Here is a 22336-nt window from a genome sequence, read left to right as displayed (position 1 = left end):
CGAAATCAAAGAATGAACTATCACTGTAGGACGTTTCTTTCTCATTGCATTCTTGGGGAAAATACGAATCCCTCCTCTAGCCCTAGCCCGCCCTCTAGCGCGCGCTGTTAAATACTAGCGCGCGCAAGATATCACAAAAACGTCACAAACCGTGGACTGTTTTATTTTGGATGTTTCAGCATAGTTACTAACTATGGTTCCAGATACAAATAATCTATTTCGGAAAAATTCGCTTGCCGTGGGCAGTGTTTGAGTCCCCTTCAAACTGATCCGCTTACCGTATTGAGTGGATTCAAAGTATATCAATTGGGATCAGTGCATCATGACTGAAGAAAGAGGATACAAATCAAACAGAGCGGAGTCACGCGCCAAGAAAAGTGTGATTCAAAATCCGAATCTGTCGAAAGATTTTCGCTTGAAAAGAAAGCGTAAATCGAAGATGAAATCAAGTACCCCTGCAAAAAGAAGACGCTTAGAAAAAAAGGTGAGTGAAATACGTTTGATTCAATTGAAATATAAAAAAGATATCTGGTATATATCCCCCCTCCAACTACTACTATTACAGAAAACAACCCGAAACTCGACTAGAAATGGTATTCTTTGTGAATTTGTTTCCATATGTTTTATCACCGTTTTTCCTATATATCGATTGTCATCTTACTTTATCTTAAACTTCTTTTTCTTATTTTTCGCAGCGCTGGGCCAGTGAACAGAAAAACAAACTGGAAATTTCGAAATTCCAGAGGTAAGAAAAAGGGCATCTAAGACGTATGTACAAAGCGCGTTCAAAATTTAATCATTTCTTCTTAATCTTTTTTTCTCTAGAAATAAATTGAGACGCATTTGGAGTGAGTCTGACAAAAACTTCCTCAAAGAGAAAAGTAGTTATGACAGCTTTTTGTCGGTCGATTATGAGGTAAAATGGATTTCTTAAGCATTTTTGATTTTTTAATTTTTTTAGGCCATGACGCGATAACTTTTTCCACGAGGATACCACATTTAGCTCATTCTTAGGTACCCTGGTAACTCAACACATTATTAAATGCTATTAAACTTTGCTCTCAAGAGCAAAAATTTGCAAAAAGGAATTCAGTTTCAAATCGATATTAAAGGCCGAGAGGGATAATATTCGATGACGAAACAACACTGACATAAATAATAAATAATAATAATAATAATAATTTTATTTATATAGCGCTAAAATCCAATAATTGTCCAAAGCGCTACCTAATTACAATATAAAATATAAAAATATATAATATAAAATATCTACAATATACAATATAATTCAAATATAGCCTAAGTTATCTACTATATAAATCAAACATCTCAAAACAAAACGAATCTCATAACCTATATGCTAACTTAAATAAAAAAGTTTTAAGGGATTGCTTAAAAGTTGCCACTGAAGTACATTTCCTAATCTCTAGAGGTAAATCGTTCCACAATTTAGGTCCTGCAATAAAATGCTCTCTTATCGTGGAAATGAATAAACAATAAGTGATAATTTGATAGGATATTATTCAGGAAAATGAAGAATACATTAGGATGCAATCGTGAAGTAGAACACTTGCCTACTTAATACTCAGAAGTTGTGTAACAAAGTATGGGACTTGCTCCCGGCAGGTCGACAATCATAGCCGGTGAATAAAGGCCGCAAAAAGAAGTACCCTATACCCCCTGAAGTCACTGATTTTGTTTTAAATTCAAAGGGAGGTGTCACGGTCTCTTGGGCTCCTCATTTGGAATCGTCATTATTCTACAACAAACCTGAATTGACTTATACCAAATCTTTTCTTTTTTTTAATTTTTTTTATTTTTATTTTTTTTATTTTTTCAGAAGCCTGACTGGGTAAATGCAGAGATGAGGTTCACGTTGTCAGGCGACAGTTCGTTATCCAGTGAGTCCAGTCAATCTAGTGAGAATGATCAACCGAAATTCTCTGAAATACCTATACCGGAATACATAAAAGAAACAGCTTTTCGAGGTATGCTAAAATGTTGAAAAATTATGTAGTTTATGAGCTTGGTCAATCCTAACCGGCCGGACGCTTCCCGCAGGCAGACATATGGCCACTGTCCCAACTATAGAAGACCCTGAATATGTGCCGCGTTTTGATTCTTGTAAGAGAGACTTGAACTATTCACATGTTTTCCGACCAAGATACCGAAAAATTACCCTTTAACTTTCGGCTTGTTGTAGCCTGCAGAGCAGAAAGAATATTTAATCAGTATTTTCTCAGCGAAAATTATGGCTGTCATCTTTGATTTTAATAATAATAATTTATTTCTTATAGACCGCTATTTACAATGACAGATCAAAAGCGCTTTACAATTAATGTACTAACCCACCCATCCCACCCCAGGGGAGGACATCCATCGCACAGTAATCTCGTGCGTGGGAAATTAACGTCTCCTACCCCTAACCCTGCAGGAGACGGGACCTCCATTTATTCGTCCCTAACCATTTCTCGATGTTATAGAAAGGTAGCATATTCTTCTCAATTATTTTAGGACCTTGAGTGTTGGTCCGGCCGGGGCTCGAACCCTCGACCTCCCGCACAACAGTCCAGCGCTCTATCCATTGAGCTAACCGGGGGGCGGTTAATAGAAGTGGAAGGCTGGAGAGAGAAAGAAATTTTGTAGCAGGTGAACAGTGAAAAAAAAAAAAAGGGGAGGTGAGGGTAGTGGGTTGAGTGCAGTCTTTTGAGCCCCTTCCCCTAACGTCGACTCTAACTCCAAATTAAACATGCCCGGTGAATAAACGATCGCGCGCTTTTAACGTTAAGTTGCGCTAATAAGACACCTGCACTGCAGGCTAGGCTTCTTGTGGTTTTTTTTTTTTACTTTTTACTTGTACGATTTATTTGAATTAATAGCTGCGCAATGATTTGTAACACAGTTTTATTCTAATTTGCGAATTTTTTTTTAGCTGAGTTTAGGGATTATGAACTTGGAAAAGTACTTGGAGCTGGTGCGTTCGGTCTGGTCATCTCTGCGACACGCATCAACGACAACCTATCGGTAAGTTAATCTCATACTGCATACAGTTTTTTTTTTTCGATTAAAGGTGCATACTCACCGCGTCTAATGGGCGATTTTTTATAACGTGTCGCGGTGCAAGGTGGTTTTGGTTCTGCTCTGTGATTGGTGGGAAAAACTCGTTTCATCCTCTCAACCAATCAGATGCAATTTCGAAGAAAAATATTAGTAAATTAGAGAAAAAGTGCGCAATTTCGTCTTATATTTTGTCTTGGGCCTGATACCGTAAATTACTAAGATTCCTCAAGCAAGAAGCTTTTTCCTTTAACAAAAAAGATGGAATAAAATAACAATCTATTGCCATCTCAACAGGTGGCGCTTAAGTTCGTTCAGAAAAGTTCAGTCAAGGAATTTAAAAAGGTTGGTAAACTTTACGTAATCATTAGAAATTAATGGAGCGTGTTTGTTTTGTTTTATTATAAATTACAAATATCAGTATCCCTTCTTATCCCTAAAATAGCAGGAATTCATCTCTAAGCCAAGCTTTTCTTTATCGATTTGAATTAATTGATGAATCATTCAAAATAACTCCCTCTCTCTCCTTTCTTGCTGCAGATGAATGGCTTCGAAATTCCATCCGAGGCTTACTTTCAGCGCCAGGCACGTCACCGTCATGTGATCGAAATATACGAAGTAATCGTCACTGATGAATTCTATGTATACGTCATGGAAAGACCTCAAGACTGTAAGGACCTGTTTGAGGTCATACACGGGCGAGATAACCTGGACCAACCATTGACAGAAAATGAAGTGCGGCGGTACTTTGCCCAGATCCTGCGGGCCAACATCAGCTGCGAGGAGAATGGTGTTCTACACCGCGACATTAAGCCAGAGAATATCATAGTGGACATGCGCACTGATGAAGCGAAGTTGATTGATTTCGGTCTCGCATCTGAGGTCCAGTCTGAGCCGTTCACGCATTTCAGAGGTGAGATTGGTAACGAAAGAGTTCTTTTACCGCATCGATCAAGTTAAATGCATTGAAACTCAGTTAAAAGGTGCTGCTCTATAATAAAGTACAGCCAATGTAAAGCAATCGATATTCTTCAGCTCGTTTTAGCTTATAGTTGTTAAATTGAAGGACGTAACATGATTGCAAATAACAAACCCAGTCTTGAATCCTCTAAAAGTCCAAATGTTTGAAACGGATACGAGGATCCATTACAACGAATGCATCAGCAACATTTAACGTTAAATAGAAAAAATTGTAAAGAAAACGAGAAAGATGATTAAACTAAAGAATTTTTATTTCAAACATTCTTGCCTCTATATCTACTCGAGCAAAAGGTAAGGGTAGGTAAAGCCTACTTACGAGCAATGTGGCCCATCGGGCCGCACGATGATTAACGGATGCAGTAAATGGTTTGAACCCGGGGGTTACATGTGAAGGTGTAGTCTGATCGTCCGGGTGAGTGTAGTCCTGAGAAGGACTGTTGTCGGTGGTAGTGACTGACGTTTCGACAACCTGTGCTGAAGTCATCATCAGAGTCAAGTGAATGATTGTTGTCAGTAGAATGTTCTTATTCCAGTTCGTGTGAGATGATCGGTTGGTTTTGCCGTGATGTTATTGGCTGTAAGACTCAAGTGACGTGAGTCGGTCGTGATTGGTCTGTTTCGATCTGTCGGTAAGGTTAGGTCGTTCTTTTTCGGTCGTCTGTTCCTCGGTTCGTCTTTGTCTTTAACGTTGGTTAGTCGTTAAAGACAAAGACGAACCGAGGAACAGACAGGGAACGATATATAAGATCAATTGTTCCGACTGCCAAGCCTCCTACATCGGTGAGACTGGCAGAAACCTCACAACAAGACTGACTGAACACAGACGGGCGACGAGGAAAGGTGATGCCAGCAATCACATTGCTGAACACCATCGACTTACCAACCACAACATTGACTGGGACTCTGCGCAATGCCTAATCTACAGCACTGACTATTTTCAACGACTGACTCTGGAAAGCTGGTTTACTAACTTAGAACAGACTCCCCTAAACAGATGTCAACAACTACCCGCCCCATACAAACGACTCATTCACGACATAAACATCACAAACGACCGAAAAAGAACGACCTAACTTTACCGACAGATCGAAACAGACCAATCACGACCGACTTACGTCACTTGAGTCTTACAGCCAATAACATCACGGCAAACCAACCGATCATTTCACACGAACCGGAATAAGAACATTCTACTGACAACAATCATTCACTTGACTCTGATGATGACTTCCGCACAGGTTGTCGAAACGTCAGTCACTACCACCGACAACAGTCCTTCTCAGGACTACACTCACCCGGACGATCAGACTACACCTTCACAGATTAACGGATGATTGGCGAAACATTCATTGGCAACTAAAATCGGTGACATGCTCGCCAGCGGCTCGTCTTCCATTTATCATCAAATTTCTAATGTCACCTGACAGACACACAGCGACAGAAACAATTCCACATTAAGTATTTTCCATTTAGCCCAACGCAAATTAAGCGCGTTTTACGTTTACCTTTTACAAAACATTTTTAAATAAAATAAGGAATGCTGCGACGGGCGGTTCCCGACAACGGTGTTTAATTTCCATTCAAAAACCCCCTCGAAGCAGCAACTCTCTTATCCAGTGTCCCAGCACCTCCTTAACTTGACCCTAACTTGGGTCTAAACAGTTGCTTTCCTTTATAATTATTCCTTTTTTTTTTTTTTATTTGGCTCTATTTCAGGCACACCTCATTACATGCCTCCCGAGTACAGCCAATCAAAGAAATACGACGGTTGTCAGGGTACGGTTTGGCAAATGGGAATCCTACTTGTGGACATGTTATCACCAGAAATACCAGCATTCAAACATTCGCATCTGGCCCTCAGAATACCACCTACAGTGCCCCAACATCTCTCAACAGGTATTTTAGTTGCTGATTTTATTCTTCTTCTTTCCTTTCTGTAAAATCTTAAGTTAGGGCCTTTGACGCGGGAATGCAGGTCGACATTATCAATTGACGTTTCTCGTTTTCTTTTGAACAGACGCAAAGGATCTTATCTACTCGCTGCTGGACACAACTCCAGGCAATCGCCCAACTCTTAAGCAAACTCTGAAACACCCATGGCTCGTCGGAACAGACTAAAATACTGCTGCACTGCTTCTATCAACACTACCTAGAAATCCTTTCCGAGGACATTATCTATTAAGTACGTGAATGAGCTGGATTGTGAAAACCAAAAAATAAGTAAAATAAATCGGTGTAGGTTTTGTAACTAAGTTCTGACAGTCGAGTCTTTCACTTCGCATTGATAAAGAAGAAAAAAAAAGTAACAAAACAAGATATTGTCCGCAAGGTGTTGTAAGTGGCGTACATGAAGTGTAAACCACTCAATGAAAAACATCCTAATCAACATATTGAGAGTAGTTTACTGAATCAGTATTAATGGTAGGTTACGTATATTGTTTTAGTATTGTAAGTACTGCCTGTTAAGGAAGAGATGCTTCTACAAGTACTTTACCCTAGTCGAGGCTAATTGTGGGCGGAGAAGCGTAAAAAAGCGAGCGGCTGATAAACGTCGATTACACTCGTCAACGCTTGCCCCCTCTCTCGTCTTTTTTTGTACATCCGCCAATTTGCTCGTTTTAACCAACCAAAAGCCTATTGTTGATTCAGCAACACAGACGAGTTATATTTCCAGACTGTTTTAATTGAAGGAAACCTGACATAGTTTGATTTCAAAACAAATAAATACTACCAATAGTTCTCGCTATCAAAAATCATTGTAAACGAGGATCCAGGATAGCTATGTATACATACATCAATTTCATTTCTGAGTATTGTCAATAAAACCTGTGTAATTCAAACAATTTTTTTTCTTTTCACAAATAGCTGTAATAGATTTAATAAACTTTTGAGCTTTAAATAAATATTTGTGATCAAAATGTGAATATTTGTCGTCCAGCGATCTGTTGCCGCATACCGACAACTGAATTACCACGGGAAACAGTGGACAACAAGAGCCATCCCGTGGAAAGTCTACTGTTAAATTGCCACTCTGTTTCCCATTCCCACTCTCTTTCCCATCCCCATTAGGAAGTCCACAAGCACGAGCACGGATATCGAGCCCGATTCACATAAGAAAAAAAAACAACAGAATTAAAAGAGAGATTTACCACCGCGTTTAAGTGAAACGTGAATGGCAAGAGTGACCATATACATATATCTTATTAACCAAGCGCGAGGGCCGTACTGGGAGAATATCGGCCCGAGGTCTTGACAGTACGGACCGAGCGCAGCGAGGTCCGTACAAAAAAGACCGTGGGCCGATATTCTCCCAGTACGGTCCCGAGCTAACTTGGTTAATAAGAGATTTATTATACGACTGAAGTTCAAAGGAACACAAGTGCAGTATCATTCAGGACCATTCGGGACAATGCCCGGTCCAATACTGAGAGAATATTGACCGGCAATAGAGCATTTTGATTGGTTGATTTTAGTCATTGGCCCTCTGACTGCCCGAGTGGTGTAATAAATGAAGTTAATTGCTGGAAAAAGAGCATCAAAACCATTCTTTTAAAGTCCTACATGGGCGCCTTCAAATTCACCATGACGTGAGCTCACACGAAGCTAAAGCAGCCATGTTCACGCTATTTTACGCTTGCCGTTTCACGTAAAGTCTCCCTTAAGTTGTCCAAATTAACGCGACGTAGCATTGACAAGATACACTGCGGTAAGTCCACTTGACATATAAAACTACTTTGATTCAAGAGTTTGGAGTTGCCGTCTTTGTAACCTTCCCAATACTATTCTGAAGTGCTGCCCAGGTACTCGGACATAGCAGCCCGTTGCTTGGCAACCGGGAAGTGCTCGATTGACAGTTTCTATTATATTCTGTTTGGAACTTCTGAACTGCTGATTGAATGAGCGCGGAGTATACTTCTGGTGTATCAAACAACGAACTCAAGTAATTCATTTGGCGCAAATCTGTAACAAGTGCACCGATCAGATTCCGAACAGCTCCATCTGGGGCCTTGGGAATGCTGTAAGTACTTGATACAATGTCCTCCATCTTCTGCATGGTTTCCATTACAGTTGTCATCAGCACAATCTCTGCTGGAGCATTTCGGGAGGGTGGATTGTAATCGCAAGCGAGCTTGTCTAGTGTCGCAAAATTTGTCACAGTGTCCTCGAAAACGTCATAGTTCCCATCAGGTATGGGAATGAGTGTGAGCTGGTCTCTAACGTGATCCACATGGAGTGTGACGGCAATGCCATTATTCGTACGAGTGCAGGACAATCCATTTTCATCTCCTGGGCACATAAAGACTTGTTCCAGCATTTCAAGTTGAGAAAATGAAGTGTTTTCTGGTCTCACCTTGACGACAGAAACTTTGACTTTCGTGCTTGCGTCCAAGGACGGCACTATAACAGTCCGATAAAACCTTGAGGAGGAAATACAATAAAATGTTAAAGAGGAATCCAAGTTTAAAGCGGTTTCTTGGGTCGCAACCATACTGTGACGAACATCACCCGGGATTTGTATTTGGTTTGCTTTTCCTCGTTCTTTGATTGGTCTAAAAAACCGCGCCACCCCCTCAACCAATCAGATGCAAAAGAAAACCTGAAGACGACTAAGTCATTCACGTTTTCCCGCCTTTTCCTTTTTTTTTCCCAGGGGTCGCTTGCTTTTATTCACTTTGACTTCCCATGAACTACCTGTGATTTTTTTTTCCAAAAGAGCGGTTGCAATTATTTTGCAAATGGTTTTACGACACTATACGCGCTATAGGGTTTTTTGGATCATTTTGAGCACTGCAATCCACAATGACGATCAACGGAGACATTGAAAACTCAACAGGAAATACGTGCGAAAAGCCCAAGGCGCGGGATAACGAGTGCGACAACTTAACAAATCGACTGTGGTTTAGCGTAATCTATACTTTTATCTACCACGAGATTCGTCGTCACAGTGCTCAAAATGTCATGGACTCACTGGGCGCAGTCGAGTGAGTCCGCAACAAATTTTGATTCGGTGACAAAGTGGCGCAAATATTTAACCATTCAGAGAGAGAGGTGAAGCAATACATATGTCCTGTTGTATTTTTTTAAAGACTCGTGGTGAAAATCGGTCTACTGGAATTAAACTGAAAAAAATAAAACTGATTGTAATTAACCAGAGAAAATGTTTCTCACCTGGTTGGATCCAGGTGCCACTCTTTCACAGCAAACACCTCAAATCCCTGGAGCCATTTATCCTGAGAAAGTATTTCAAAGACAGCTGTTTCTTCTTGGGCCATCTTACCAAACCTGGCTTGCTCACATACCACTAACCTTTCCGTTAACAGATGCGACTTGTCCCTGTAATCCTGTTCGTTAATCCGCTCAAGATACCGACAGGCAAACTCAACACTAGACAGGTAATACCCTGCTTCAGAGAACGCCAGGTTAGGATTTGAATATCCCCTTAAGATAGCGATCGTAGACGCCAGGTTTGGTATTTTGGATTTAAGAACCACATACACCCAAGCATCCATGAACTCATCTAGCGAGAGCGTCAAAAAAAAAAAGACAAAAATGAAACTCGAATGTGTAAACAAATAGGACCATGAGTATAGAACTCTGAGGACAATAATCAAGAGAATGATCTTCGCAGTTAACCAAGCAGATCCAAAGCTTTTTTCCAATCTCAACTTCATGTGTCTAATTTCACGTTATATTTTCTTCTCCTTCTCGCAACACGATAATCTTGTTACTTGAGAGTAAGTCGACCCTTTTGTGTGCGAGCCTAGATTCACGTCTCGTGTCCTATTGTCGCCGTTCTATCAGTGGAATGAAGCGCGATAAAAAATTGCACAATAGTCGCCGCTGAGTGTGATTTGGGTCGGGTACTCGACCCGAACCAGACCTCACTCCTCTTCTATCACTCCACTGCTGCCACTTTCGCGCCGTTCGTTTATTTAGCGACATTTTTCTAACGAAAAGCCTGGAACAAGCTACACGTCTCGTGAGAGGAGTGGTAACTAAATTTTGAGAGGTACTGCCTGCACCACTTAATTTCCATGCCCCTCGGTATTCAGAGCCACTGATTACCACCTTGTAGCACACGGATGTTAAAAAAAATTACCTGCACCAGGAGGTTTAGAGTGTTCCAACATGGACAACTCATTGAGTTTTCTGAATACACAATGCGCTGCGCTGACAATCGCGTGTATCTTGCGTGATGGTAAGATAGACAATGCCATGCTTTTCATGCAAGCCACTGCTGCATAATACGGTGCTATACCATCGTCTTGATATACTGGGCTGATGCCGAACTGTGTCTGTGTGATGTGTGCAAGATTTTTGTACACCTGTGATATCCTCTTGTCTTCCTCTGGCTTACGGATGTGCGCTTGAATAATGTTGTAGATGGATGGCAGTAAGTACTGCTCTATTTTAGCCTGCAACAGTAAACGTTAAATTAACAAAACGGTTTTGGTTGAACGTAATTTGCACTGATTTAAGAGGGTCTATCAGGCATCATGCACTATTAGGCATGATGCACTATTAAGCATCATGCACTATTAGGCATCATGCACTATTAGGCACAAACAATCGTTTATTCCTAGAGGTGCTAAACTTAACTTAAATTGACATTAATTGTGTATATATTTGTTGTGGTTTGAATTTTTTAAATTGGAATTCTTTAATTTTGAAATTTTTTATTGTAATATTACCGTAATTCTTATCGCCAAAGGTAATAAACAAAGGTATTGTTATAACTAAAGCTGTTTACTAAAGCCTAACATCAATATGCATATTCTCCATAATGTTCTTTGTACATTTCCTGAGCTGTTAACTGGGAGAATTTGTTTTATACTTGTGACCTTAATGTTTAATAAGAGGTGATATTGTCAGCTGATTATGATTATATAGAGGTACTTTTTGATAAAATTTCCACTGAGTGACTTTTTGATATTTCTGAGGTGGTTATCCTCCTTAAACTACCAATGAGTAAATAAGTTGGTAATAAGTAATAAGCTGGTTAAATAACACCTACATAGACCATATCATATGACAGGCTTTCTCTCTGATGTGTCAGCTGTTTATCGATGATGTACTGTGCCATGCCACCCACAAATTCCTGATATCTGTCTGGGTGGACTCCTGTAGGGAACTCATCATCAATGTTTTGCACATCCCAACATTCACGAATGTAAGCTTTCAACTTACAAGCTTCAAATGTACTGTTTACATGGCTGGTGTCTAAAATCCTATCCAAAATGCTGGCAATCTCCCCAGAACCTTGTGAAACTACAATCTCTTCCAGGTTCAGTTCTCCAGAGGTTACATCTGGTTCTTTGGAACCAAGCTTTTTCTCCAGATGTGACGCAAAGGACTGTCTTGTTGTTATTGTTGATACTGATGACTGTGACAATTCTTTATCATCTTGAATGCAAAATTCTTTGTGTAATCTGCAATTCAGATGCAAAAGAAACTCTATTTGGGAATTAATTACTAAGATTTTTTTGTAATTCTCCCTTCTAGCTGCAATACATATTCTTGTGAGTTGGCTATAGGAATTAGCAACCATATCAAAATTAAAGATAACAACCAATAGCTGCTTCACTGATATAAATAATCCATTGGTGTTGTAAGGAATAAGTTACTTGTGGTCAGTCCAAGATAAAAAAAAAGGATTAAACCTATGCAAGAGTTTGACTGTCAAAAATTTTTTTTCCAGCCATATAATATCAGTCATACTGAGAGGAGACTTGAGCAACTTTTCATTAACAGTGAAGCACTTACTAGCAAGAGGAGCCTTTTTACAGGAGAACCCCAGTACAGCCCTGGAAGTTGTGAGCATTTCTAATTAAAATTAAAAGCCAACTTTTTGCTTATAAAAAGGCAAAATTATTTAAAATACCTGATCTTTGCAGCCTCCAAATCAAGCATTTTTGATTGCAGTTTGTAAATTTGCTGGTTTCCTTGCACCCACTCCTCAAATCTGCAGAACTGCAAGGCTTCAGGAGTTGGTGCCTTACTACCTGATGTGATCAAGTCCTGAGATAAAGGGTCACAAGCAGTCTCAGTCTATAATTATTCATAATATCAAAACTAATGGCTGTTTGTAAAATTTAATGTGAGAATTTATCTAAAAATAAAACACATATACAGCTATTCTCTGGCATCGTCAATTGTATTTGCAAGGCTGTGAAGGATGTACAGGCAAAACTCTTTAAGTCTCACGTATTGAGAGCAAGACTTGCACAAACAAATTCTTACATTCTCATCCTAGAACTATTATATCTTATTCATTTAAGGTTTCTTAGATGAGATAGCAAACTGCTGCATTAGTTCAGTACCTATGTAAAGGAATGCACATCTTAGATACTTCATTTTTTCATGATTTTTCTGGGGAAGAAAAAATTGCCCCCATACCCTCCTCTAGTAAGGTGATGCGATCTGCGTCACAATGGAAGGCTATGCAGCCGAATATCTCACTCTTTACCAGTAAAAGACCTTAGCAGCTCTGTATAGGAGGGATTTTTCAGACGATACCCCATCTCAATAACCCACCTAGACAAAGACCAGCAGATTTCAAAAAGCCCCATAATTTTCATAGTCTTGCAAGTTCTATCGAGTTTCTCACGCGACAACGCAGTGACATACGTTCGTTTCGCTTAATTAGCTTAATATTCCGAAAATGAAGGAAGATCTATCGAAAATTTTTCTTCAGATTAGAGAATTTGAAATCACAGAGGGAACAAAAATTATAATTTAAGTGACCCAGTACCTGTAACTGTTTTATACAAGAGCTCACATGCACTTGCTTCAAACACAGAACTTGGATCTTCAGCATAACAATCTCCTTTGTTAGCTCACGCTTTTTACGCGAGTATTCCTCTGCATCTTCAGTCTTGCCGTCCACCGACTCTAGAGCACCCCAAGTTCCCATCACCCACACAGTCAATGGCTCTGCGCTACTGCTCTCCTCATCAAGTCGCTCCTCTTGAGCACTCAGCGAGATGCACTGGCTTTGTAGCTCCGTTTTTAGGTGGCGATAGCTAATTAACGATCTTGCTACTGTTTCCTCTTTGTCTTTTTTGACTGATTCTAATTCCCACCTTTCTAAGAGACTAGAAGACTCGAGGAGGCTTGCTATGTCAACCATTTTTAAATTTCCGCCTTCGTTATGAGGACGAGTTAATTAGGAACCTAGGTTAGAACATTAGGAAGTGATTGGAAAATGAAAGTTGGATTCATTAAGCGCGTTTTTTAACGTTATTTTTCATACGTTACTCTTCAACGAATAACCTTAATTGTTATGCATATTTTCAAAAAAAATTGTCGTAAGCTCATGGTTTCCGGACGAAAAGCCAGAGCAAAGAAAGGCATAAAATGGTCAGCGGAAAGGCATCGTCATTTAAAATACATAATGTGGCTCAATTGTGCCCATGTGTGCAGTTTTGATCTTCCTCGAGAATGTTTGAGCCAGAAGGCCACTTGCTTTATTTTTCTTTAAACTGAAATCAAGGCAAAGAAAACAGGAGAAAAACAAAACTATTTTATACGGAAGACTGTATTATTAGAAATTTCCAAATTTGGAACAGGCATGGGAGAATCGAACCGGAAGCAAGGACCAATCACACTCCACTTTCGAACCAGCTGTAAACAATCATACTGTCGAAACTTAAAAAGTTCCTTGAATTTTGTTTCATCACCTGTTAGCTAAGGTTCAGATGGTCTTTTTATTTCGCTTTTGGCAAAATGCGAATTTTTGCTGCTTCGGTTTTACTTATGGCCATTTTCGTCACAATCGATGCTGACATTGATGAAGAGGAAGCAGCATTGCCTACAAAATGCCACGGTGAGTAAGAATTGTTGAGTGTCGAAAACTCAATTCTTCGCTTGTTTATTGATCCTTTTTTGCGAATGGTACTCAATAAAATAAAACAACCTGTGTGTTTTAATCTCTTAAAAACAAAAAGTTATCGCAGAGACGCGTTACCATAAAAAAAAAGTACAAATAATCAGTAAGTTTTGCAGGCTCCCCGGACCTGGGCATTCTACAGTTACAATTGTTTTCTTCCTCTCTAGTTTTACTTAGTCGCTTATCATCCCTTACTGTAGTGTTTCCAAGACAAGATAAGGATTAAAAAAAATTTTTTAGTATCTTATAGTTAATCTGAAGCTTAATTTTGCTACCCAAAATAAGGAATGTTTTTTTCTTCACAACCTGTTCCTTTGTTTTAGCTCAACTGTTATATTTTTCAGCCAAATCTTTTATGCGCAAAAAATTTGATTTCAATATTTCACAAAACATTTATGTGGAATTTAATCTGATGCGCCATCAAATAAAACCTTTATCCTTCTTTAAGTTACTTGAGTTCGACTGAGGAGGTTCGAAACATAAATTTGTCGAACATATGTTTGAAACATGAAATTGTAGCTTGCCACTCAGCCAATATTTTAGCCTCGAGAGACGCAAGCACCATTTAATTAACTTCTGTTCTTATCATCTTAATGATGAATTCGCTTTGTTCGCGATCAGATCACTGACTCCAACTGTGTCATAGATCAACATGCTACCTCTAAATTAACAGCAAACCACAATTTTTATTGGCTGCTTGGACAGATTTAGCTTTAAACAGTTGCAAATTTTTGCGGAATATTGGCACAGTTTAAAGGCAAATTTTTGATTAGCTATTATGCTTGTCTTTTTTGGGAACAGTTATCACATCTCCAGTGCAGGGATTATTTTGTTAATTCTGTTTCTGTGCACCTGCCTTGGGTCTGTGATTTAACTCCCAAGAGTGACTTAAGCATCTAATTTCTCTATACAATATCACCCTGAACGAGGCTGTGCTCTGAGAAAAAATGAAGGGAGCCCACTGCTCTGAAACTTTGAAACACAGAGTGCCCAGGATATGCTTTAATATGTGAAAAACTAAAATTCCTAAGTTTCCCAGGAGTGAAAGTAAAGCGTCAGGGGCCACCGGGCACTGCTAAGCCACATGCAGCCTTGCTGACTTTGACACACTGAGGTAAAAAAAATAAAGGAAATGATCACCAACTAAAGAAGCTCCTGATTGCTAGAAAAATTCTCCTTGTCAATATGTTATGAAATATATAGAGAATAGTATGGAGAATAGTCAGACTGATGTCAGCATGTAAAGGGTTAAAGTATTGTAGCCTGGGTTACAGCATTCGATAATGATCTGAACCACAATAAATAGACCCTTGTCCATCCAAAAAAATGTATTTTGCCATTCCAAATGTGTTTGGATCTCTGACTGTTGCAGTTTGTAAACATCTGGTACAAGAACTGCAGGATGAGCTTGAACGGTCTGGCAAGTCCAAAGAAGTCTTCAGAATAGGGCAGATATTTCAGGAGCAGCGTAAGGAAGTAAACTACCAGTATTCGTAAGTGCATGCTTCTTATTGCAAGTCAATTGGCTTCAGATCATGGAAAAGGGGAGACATGTCAGTGTAGTGGTTAGTTTGGCAGACTTTTCCAGTTTGGGATCATTTGTGTTGTTTTGTGTTCCAGTTGACTGGTATCTTGTGGGAGAGAGGTCAAAGATGTCAACCTTAGAAATAGAAAATATGGAGATGCTTGATTTTGCATAATGATGCCTCCAACCCCCCCTCCCCTCTCTCCCTTCCAAATATATTCTTGATGGCTTGATCCCAGCCTCTCCCCAGAACTCAACCTGCTTATTAAAAATTAGCATCTTTGTTACTGTACCTCTTACAGACTTATAACCTTGGGCAACCAGGATGAGCATGTTAACCATTTCTCCAGTATAGTTTTTGATAATTAGGAAAGGGGAATCAATTCCCACAGTATTTTCACAAGTCTTGACAGAATTATCAAAAGATCAAAAGGATCAGTTTTCAGTAAGCCAAAGGCTCTGTTTTCCTAGCTTGCTGTTCTCAGTAGAACACCAAAAATGATGTTACTTCAAGTGACTACCAAATGGTATTGAGTTGTGGGTGTAGTGTGTAGGAAAGGGAGATGTGGGGAGGGGGGGCAACAAACTCAAAATTGTTTTACCAGCATATTATTTTATGTGGGACTTCAGACCTTGAACATTTTTCAATTAGTCATCAATTACAATTAAGACGGACTCACACTCCATACTCTCACATTTTGCTGCAGTGAAGTGCGTCTCAATGAAGCTCTGGAAAATGCCTGCTCTAATGTTTTAGACTATAAAGTGCATAAGGACAAAGTGAAGGCTTTGAGATATGAAAAAAGTGAGTGAAGAAGAAAGTATTCCTCTTTATTCTAAAGCCTTGTAATGTTCAATTTTTTGCTCTGCATGAAGTGAGTTTCCATAGTATAAACATCATGTATAAGTTAAGGGTATATTCTACCTTGTCACCTAAAAGTATGTGTGACTTCAACCAGTGTGCAACTGTTACACCTTTCTGTCCTCAAGAAAGGTTAAATTTATACCCCACCCTGTGCTGGTGAGGGGCAGAACCTGTCCTTATCAGAGTAATGCATGACAATTAAGTAATTTTTTTTGTAGCCAGAATTTTGAAACACAGTTATTTTCAAAAATGCCTTTTTTAGATAGAATTTCTCTAAATCCATATAGCTTTAACCCTCATGTTCCAAATTATAAAAGCACTTTAATAGAGGGTGTTGTCCCACACAGGACCATTATTGTAGATCTCTTTGTTCCAAGGCAGGGTTGCAGATGTTAAGACTTACAGGCTCTAGCAGCCCCAGCCCTTTGTACCCAAAAGACAAGTAGCCTAATATAGTCATATGTGTTTGTTGTGTGTCCCTAACAGTGAAACTCAGTGTTAAGTTGGAATAATGCTTCTCTTTTCTCAGAGGAAAGTGTAACTTTCAACACCCTCAAGGGACTAAAGAATCGAGGAGTCAAGGTGGAGCTTGGATTTCCCTATGAGATGTGGGATACACCTGATGCCGAAGTAACTAGGCTGAAGAGCAGGGTAAGACCTTGACAGACATTTTGTTACTTAACTTCAGGGCTGTAGCAACTGGCATACTTTGCTGTTTATCCTGCGAGGCTTTGCTGGCCACTTCAGTCAAGAAGATGACATACATTGACCAGTAAAACGGAGACCTGATACCCTCAACTTTTCAATGCGTACAGTTTGAGGCTGTTAGGGTTGCTGACATGTCACTAAGGATGTAGAACTGCAAGCAAATTTTCATTCTGGTGATCACATGACATGAGAGGTCAAGGGAATAGTAATCAAGCGAAGGCCACAATAGGATATCCTCTTTTTCTTAGCATGAAACAACCAGGAGAATCACTACTCCCCCCCTGGATGGGATGTTCATCAATTGCAAGGTTACCCCCAGCATTTCATTAAGTTCCTCTGAGAATTTGCCAGTACCCAATTATACTTCTGGATGGAGGAGGAGACCTGGAGAGAGTTGTGGCCAGGCCTCATACCCAGGCCCCATACCCATACCTCTTGACCCAGACTCCAGAGCACTAACCAGCAGCCCCACAGGTCTACCTTTTTTTTTTTTTTCACAAAAAGATGGTATCCATAATTAATTTTTGAAGCACATATGAAGAAAATTTTAGAATGGCCAGGTTACTTTTTCAAATCTCTATCTCTCTACTGAGAATTATGTAGTTGCTAAAACATGCTTTAATAATCACAAAATATAATCACAGTGCCATTTACTTTCAGTGTGAATTAATGGTGGAGACGTATGAAGATGACTTAACCCAATGGTATTGGCATCACCAGAAGGAAAACCTGACAAACTGGTTATGTATTGAGAGAGTACTGGACCCTGGGGAGGAAGGTGAAAATTTTTTGATATCTTGTTTACTTGTGGGTGTGGTCGTGTGAAGGGGTGGGGCACCAGGCGCGTAGCGTCCTATACGCATATACGCACGTGCGTACTTGAAGTGACCAGAAAATTTTGAAAACAATGTTGTGTTTGCGCCAAGTTTGCTCAAAATAAGGGCAAGACGCTTTGTTCTTTGCTTGTATTCACACAACTATTTCGAACAAGAAATAAAGAACGCATTATTCTTCGCTCAGTTTACTTAGTTTCTAGATCATATGTACTTGTGCGAACTTGAAAAAATGAGCACGCTACGCACCTGGGCACAGGGGATGGGGGGTGCACTCTTAGTCTTAGTCTGACTTATATTTGGTACATTATCATCTCTCATTGACAAAGATGTCAGTCACTTGCATTTGAGGGCTTGCCTTGGCAATGTCCTTGAGATAGGTGTGCAATCTATGTAGTCTTTGCTCTCTTACGCAAGCAAACGTAGAAGAAGTGAGCGTTTCCAACGCGCAATGTTATCATTAAGGCGTGTATCAGGATTTCATGTTTTTGTTTGTTTATTTTTGAAACGCAGAGTGTTTCAATGAAACTGAAGCAGAAAAGAAAGATGATCAGAAAGACAGTGAAGGGAAAGAAGAGAAGGAGAAAGAGGATGAAGTGAAAAATAACAATGCAAATGAAGACAGAGGAAAGAAAAAAGCCGGCAAAGGAGGAAAGTCCAAGGAAAAAAAGAAAACAAAGGGAAAGGGGAAAGAAAAAAACAAAGGCGGAAAGACACTATCTGGCAAATCCAAGAGGTCTTCGCAGGCTGAAGAAGGCGATTCGGAGAAAATTCAGCGCCTCATTAGGGAACAAGCCCAAGACCAAGAGGAACACCGGAAGAAACGTGGTAAGACGAGACAATTTGTTGGCGGTAAAATGGACGAACAAAAACGACGAGAGTTCCAGATCAGGCTCCGAGACATTCATGATGTCGACCGTCTCCGACGCGAACTTCGGAGGATTCGGCAGCGAGAAATGACTGAAGATGATTACACTGAAAGAGAACCTTGGGAACGTCATATGGACTCGAGCATTCCCGAAGAAGTCCGACGTGACATGCGACGACATCGGTTTGAGCGAATGAACGATCCCCAAGATCTGAGGAGAGAATTACGCATGCGAGCCATGGACCTCGACGATGACCATTTCTTCGAAGAGTACTCCTTCGCTTTTCGTGAATTGAGCCACCGTTATATGATAGAAGCAGAAGAAATTCGCGATCCTTTGGAGCTGAAAAAACGTATCGACGATCTATACGCGCTGTCGGCGATATTTTCCAGCGGTTACGAGGGCGGCCGAAGACGAGGGCGTCACGGTCGGCGCTCACGGAAAGACGAATTGTGAAGAGTAGAAGCGCAGCTGGCCACAGGAGGTGTTTTATCTTTAGCAGCCCCACATGAAATAGTGACACAGGAACCCTATCGAGTGGAGAACGAAACAAACTGGTTTTCAGGGATCCTAAATATTAATTTGCCCTAAATTTATGAATTTCAATCGGTATAATGTTATTTAGCGTGCAGGTCCACATCAGGACTTATTGTCTTACCTATTTTATTAACCTGCCTTACCAAACAGACTTGTTGTTGTTGTTGTTTCCTTCGTAGACGGAGAGTAATTTTTCTTTATTGATAGACGGGATTACATTGATTTCGTTTCACAACGCTCTGTTTGTCAATTAATCGTGCGCCACGTACTAACGTATCTCAAAAAATCACGTGCAAAGAAGTTAGAGGAGAAGAGATTTGACCGATAACTACGGTTTGTTTTGTACCCAGGTTTTTCGCTTTTCGTGAAACGCGTAGCGCAAGGTCTCATGGTCCAGTCGCTCTCGGGAGTGACTAAGCTATCTTACCATCGTGCATTGTTCACCGCGTTCCCCGCCACTCGCCGCAATATGCAATAGGGTCTGGTGGCTAGACAGCAAACTTGCCTTCTTATCTGTTCCCATGACGACATGTTACTTGGCAAATATTTAAGTTAATTCTTGGTTCTTCTCACAAATTGACTTTTTGGCCGGTGTCTTTGATGGCTTATTTGTTCAGGGGCTGCCGATGATTAGAACATTAAGGGCCTGGAACGAGAGTAGGAACATAATCAAAGGACATTCGAGATGCACATATCTTTCATGGTGGAAAACAAGCTGTAATTTGCTCTCTTTTGTAGGCTTTTCTCACACTTGCAACGCAATATGTATGTAGATTTAATTAACACAAATATAAAATCCTGCGCGACGTAAGAAACCGAAACATTTTCGTTTTCTTGCGTCTACCTCCTGTGCTATTGTTTGTATTTGGTTTATTTGTGTGAGCCAGTCATTACGAGCACGAAAAACTTAAAAAAATTTAGGGCTTTTGATAATAGTAAGATAAAAGTTTAACGGTATGAGCAGAAACAAGTGACTTGTTTCTGTCCCCATACATATCTAGCTGTCAACAATTTGCTGAAAGACGAGCTGCGTTTAGGTTATTTATTCAAATTTACGGGCTGGAGAAATAAAGAATAATTTTGAAAACTGATGTTACTTCATTGTATTATTATTAGTGAGTATATTTCCCGAGATCAATGGGCATACCGGGCGATTTTTGCTATGTTAGTTTGAAACGAACTCACTATTTTGTGGAAATGAAACTCTTTCAGGCAAAATTGTCCATCACTATGGAGAAGTCCCTTTCCTTACATTAAGATATTTTTGACACTTTCTTCCGTTGTACACAATTTCGTCTGAAGAGAAACATAATTTGGAGGTTTTTCTTTTTTTTTCTAACTTGCAGATTCTCGTCTTGAATTATTGATGATTTCCCTTTTCATCTATCAAGATGTAATCTGTCTCGTATTCGTTCTCCCAAAAGTCACTGAATAAACAGTGTGCAATATAGCTTGGCGAATTTCTCGCATTCGATAACAGTAAATCAAAGGATTTATGAAGGAGTTTACGTTGACAATTGTCAGTGCGTAGTTGATAGCTATCCAATTCCATTCTGTGTATCCCATTATTTTGCCCAGTGCAAGGAAGAGCGAGTAAGGAAGATAGCAACACAGTAGAGCACAGTAAATTAAGAACATATTAAAAGCTCCTTTCCTTCGATGTTTTAGCATTAGATTTTTGGACTTCTTTTCAACTTCCTGCCTTAAAGATTCAATACTGTTCAGATGTGACTGAGCAATGCGGTGAATGTTGATGTAAGCCGCGGTTGAGATGACCAGGCAGAACACGATGCCTGCGACGAAAAAGTAGGACCTATATGAAGGAGCGAACAATACCCAGACTAGGGAAGAAATCGCGCCAAGGAGCCATAAAATGGCGAGAAATCGACGGACACGTTTCAATGTGATGACATCTTCGTATCGCAAATGGAAACGGAGAGACAGATAGCGTTCTAAACTGATTGCAGTCACTGTTCCAAAAGACACGCACGAAAAAATCGACGCCGTTACCGAAACAGCTACAGACATCATGCAAGTAATTTGTCCAACTCCCCGCTCTGCAAACAAGATCAAACGGGCGATATAAATTGGCTGTAAAAGTAGACCAACTCCTAAATCAGACATAGCGAGGCTCATCAGCAACATGTTTGCTGGTGTCCAAAGCGGGAACGAACGCCATATTGAGATAATGACCAACGCATTGGCCAGTGTTGTTGTGACGGAGAAAGGAACATTCAGAACAGCGTTGATAATGAAGGCTGTTTTGAACGGATCATTCCCGAGCGCTGCCAAGTAGCTAAAACTACTGAAACGGCTGCAAAAGTCATCCTCAGAATGATTGCCCGACATGCTCGTTACTTGCTTGTGCCTTTGATACGTCGGGCTCTTAATCCTGCGTAAACTAAATCTTTATCTCGTTAGAACACATTAAGTTATCTGCGCTTGCCACACTACTAGCCAATCAAATAACACGGAAAGGGCAGTTTTGAGGGCTTTCCGTTTTCCATATCAACTCCTCCACAAGGAAATATCAATATTACCAATTTGTAATATGTAGCGTCAATAATTTCTTTAGAGTAGGATGCAATGTGTCTGATCTCAGCCCTTCATTTGTTTATTTAATTGAAAAAGCTGCTAGCGATTCTTTAACCAAGGGTTATAATTTCGTGCAATCCGCCATGACGAAGCATTTCAGTTTCGAAAATATTTTCTTGTTGCTTAGACATGTTAACTTCGAAACCACGATCAGCTTTGATCGATTTTGAAGTCAAATGAGGCACATTTCCTAATTTAGCGCAATCTACATATCGTTCAATCAACAGCTGTCAAACAAGAGCAAGGTGCATATTTTAAATTTAGAATGAAACAATTGACTAAAAAAAAATACTGATCGCCTTTTCCTTTTTCGCATGCTATTTCACCTGGACTTTAAAAACACTTCTGATATCTAACGTCAGTTAATAGGAAACGAAGATAACTGTCCTGCAATTGTGTTTTCTCGTTGGTAACTGACGCAACTCGATAAATGAAAATGAAAATTAAAGAAGCCGTTTTTAAAAGGTGGTTTGCCAA

The 22336-nt window shown here is 39.9% G+C and overlaps 4 protein-coding genes across 4 annotated transcripts; 2 read left to right on the top strand and 2 right to left on the bottom strand.

Moving 5' to 3' along the window:
* Positions 1–193: 193 nt before the first annotated feature.
* On the top strand, positions 194–6235 carry LOC111337954 (serine/threonine-protein kinase pim-2). The gene is made up of 8 exons (XM_022944347.2): positions 194–492; positions 805–916; positions 1841–1988; positions 2933–3024; positions 3355–3402; positions 3598–3970; positions 5755–5934; positions 6056–6235. Exons 1-8 carry the CDS (start codon positions 323–325, stop codon positions 6154–6156), a joined length of 1224 nt encoding a protein of 407 aa, XP_022800082.2. The 5' UTR covers positions 194–322; the 3' UTR covers positions 6157–6235.
* Positions 6236–6700: 465 nt separating this feature from the next.
* On the bottom strand, positions 6701–13369 carry LOC111337955 (uncharacterized). The gene is made up of 6 exons (XM_022944349.2): positions 12791–13369; positions 11921–12057; positions 11054–11468; positions 10139–10454; positions 9208–9556; positions 6701–8456 (listed from the first exon to the last, which is right to left on the bottom strand). The coding sequence occupies exons 1-6, from the start codon at positions 13166–13168 to the stop codon at positions 7778–7780; spliced, it is 2274 nt and encodes a 757-aa protein (XP_022800084.2). The 5' UTR covers positions 13169–13369; the 3' UTR covers positions 6701–7777.
* A 112-nt stretch (positions 13370–13481) lies between these two features.
* Positions 13482–20355, top strand: LOC111337956 (uncharacterized). The gene is made up of 6 exons (XM_022944350.2): positions 13482–13864; positions 15300–15420; positions 16160–16257; positions 16847–16968; positions 17686–17803; positions 18372–20355. Exons 1-6 carry the CDS (start codon positions 13765–13767, stop codon positions 19181–19183), a joined length of 1371 nt encoding a protein of 456 aa, XP_022800085.2. The 5' UTR covers positions 13482–13764; the 3' UTR covers positions 19184–20355.
* LOC111337957 (melanocyte-stimulating hormone receptor-like) lies at positions 20293–22322 on the bottom strand. The gene has a single exon (XM_022944351.2). The coding sequence runs from the start codon at positions 21611–21613 to the stop codon at positions 20651–20653; it is 963 nt and encodes a 320-aa protein (XP_022800086.2). The 5' UTR covers positions 21614–22322; the 3' UTR covers positions 20293–20650.
* Positions 22323–22336: the final 14 nt, after the last annotated feature.

Source organism: Stylophora pistillata, chromosome 1 (assembly GCF_964205215.1).
Source record: "Stylophora pistillata chromosome 1, jaStyPist1.2, whole genome shotgun sequence".
Classification (NCBI taxonomy): domain Eukaryota; kingdom Metazoa; phylum Cnidaria; class Anthozoa; order Scleractinia; family Pocilloporidae; genus Stylophora; species Stylophora pistillata.
The sequence above is the reverse complement of the archived record's forward strand: the minus strand, read 5'-3'. Positions and strand labels throughout refer to the sequence as shown.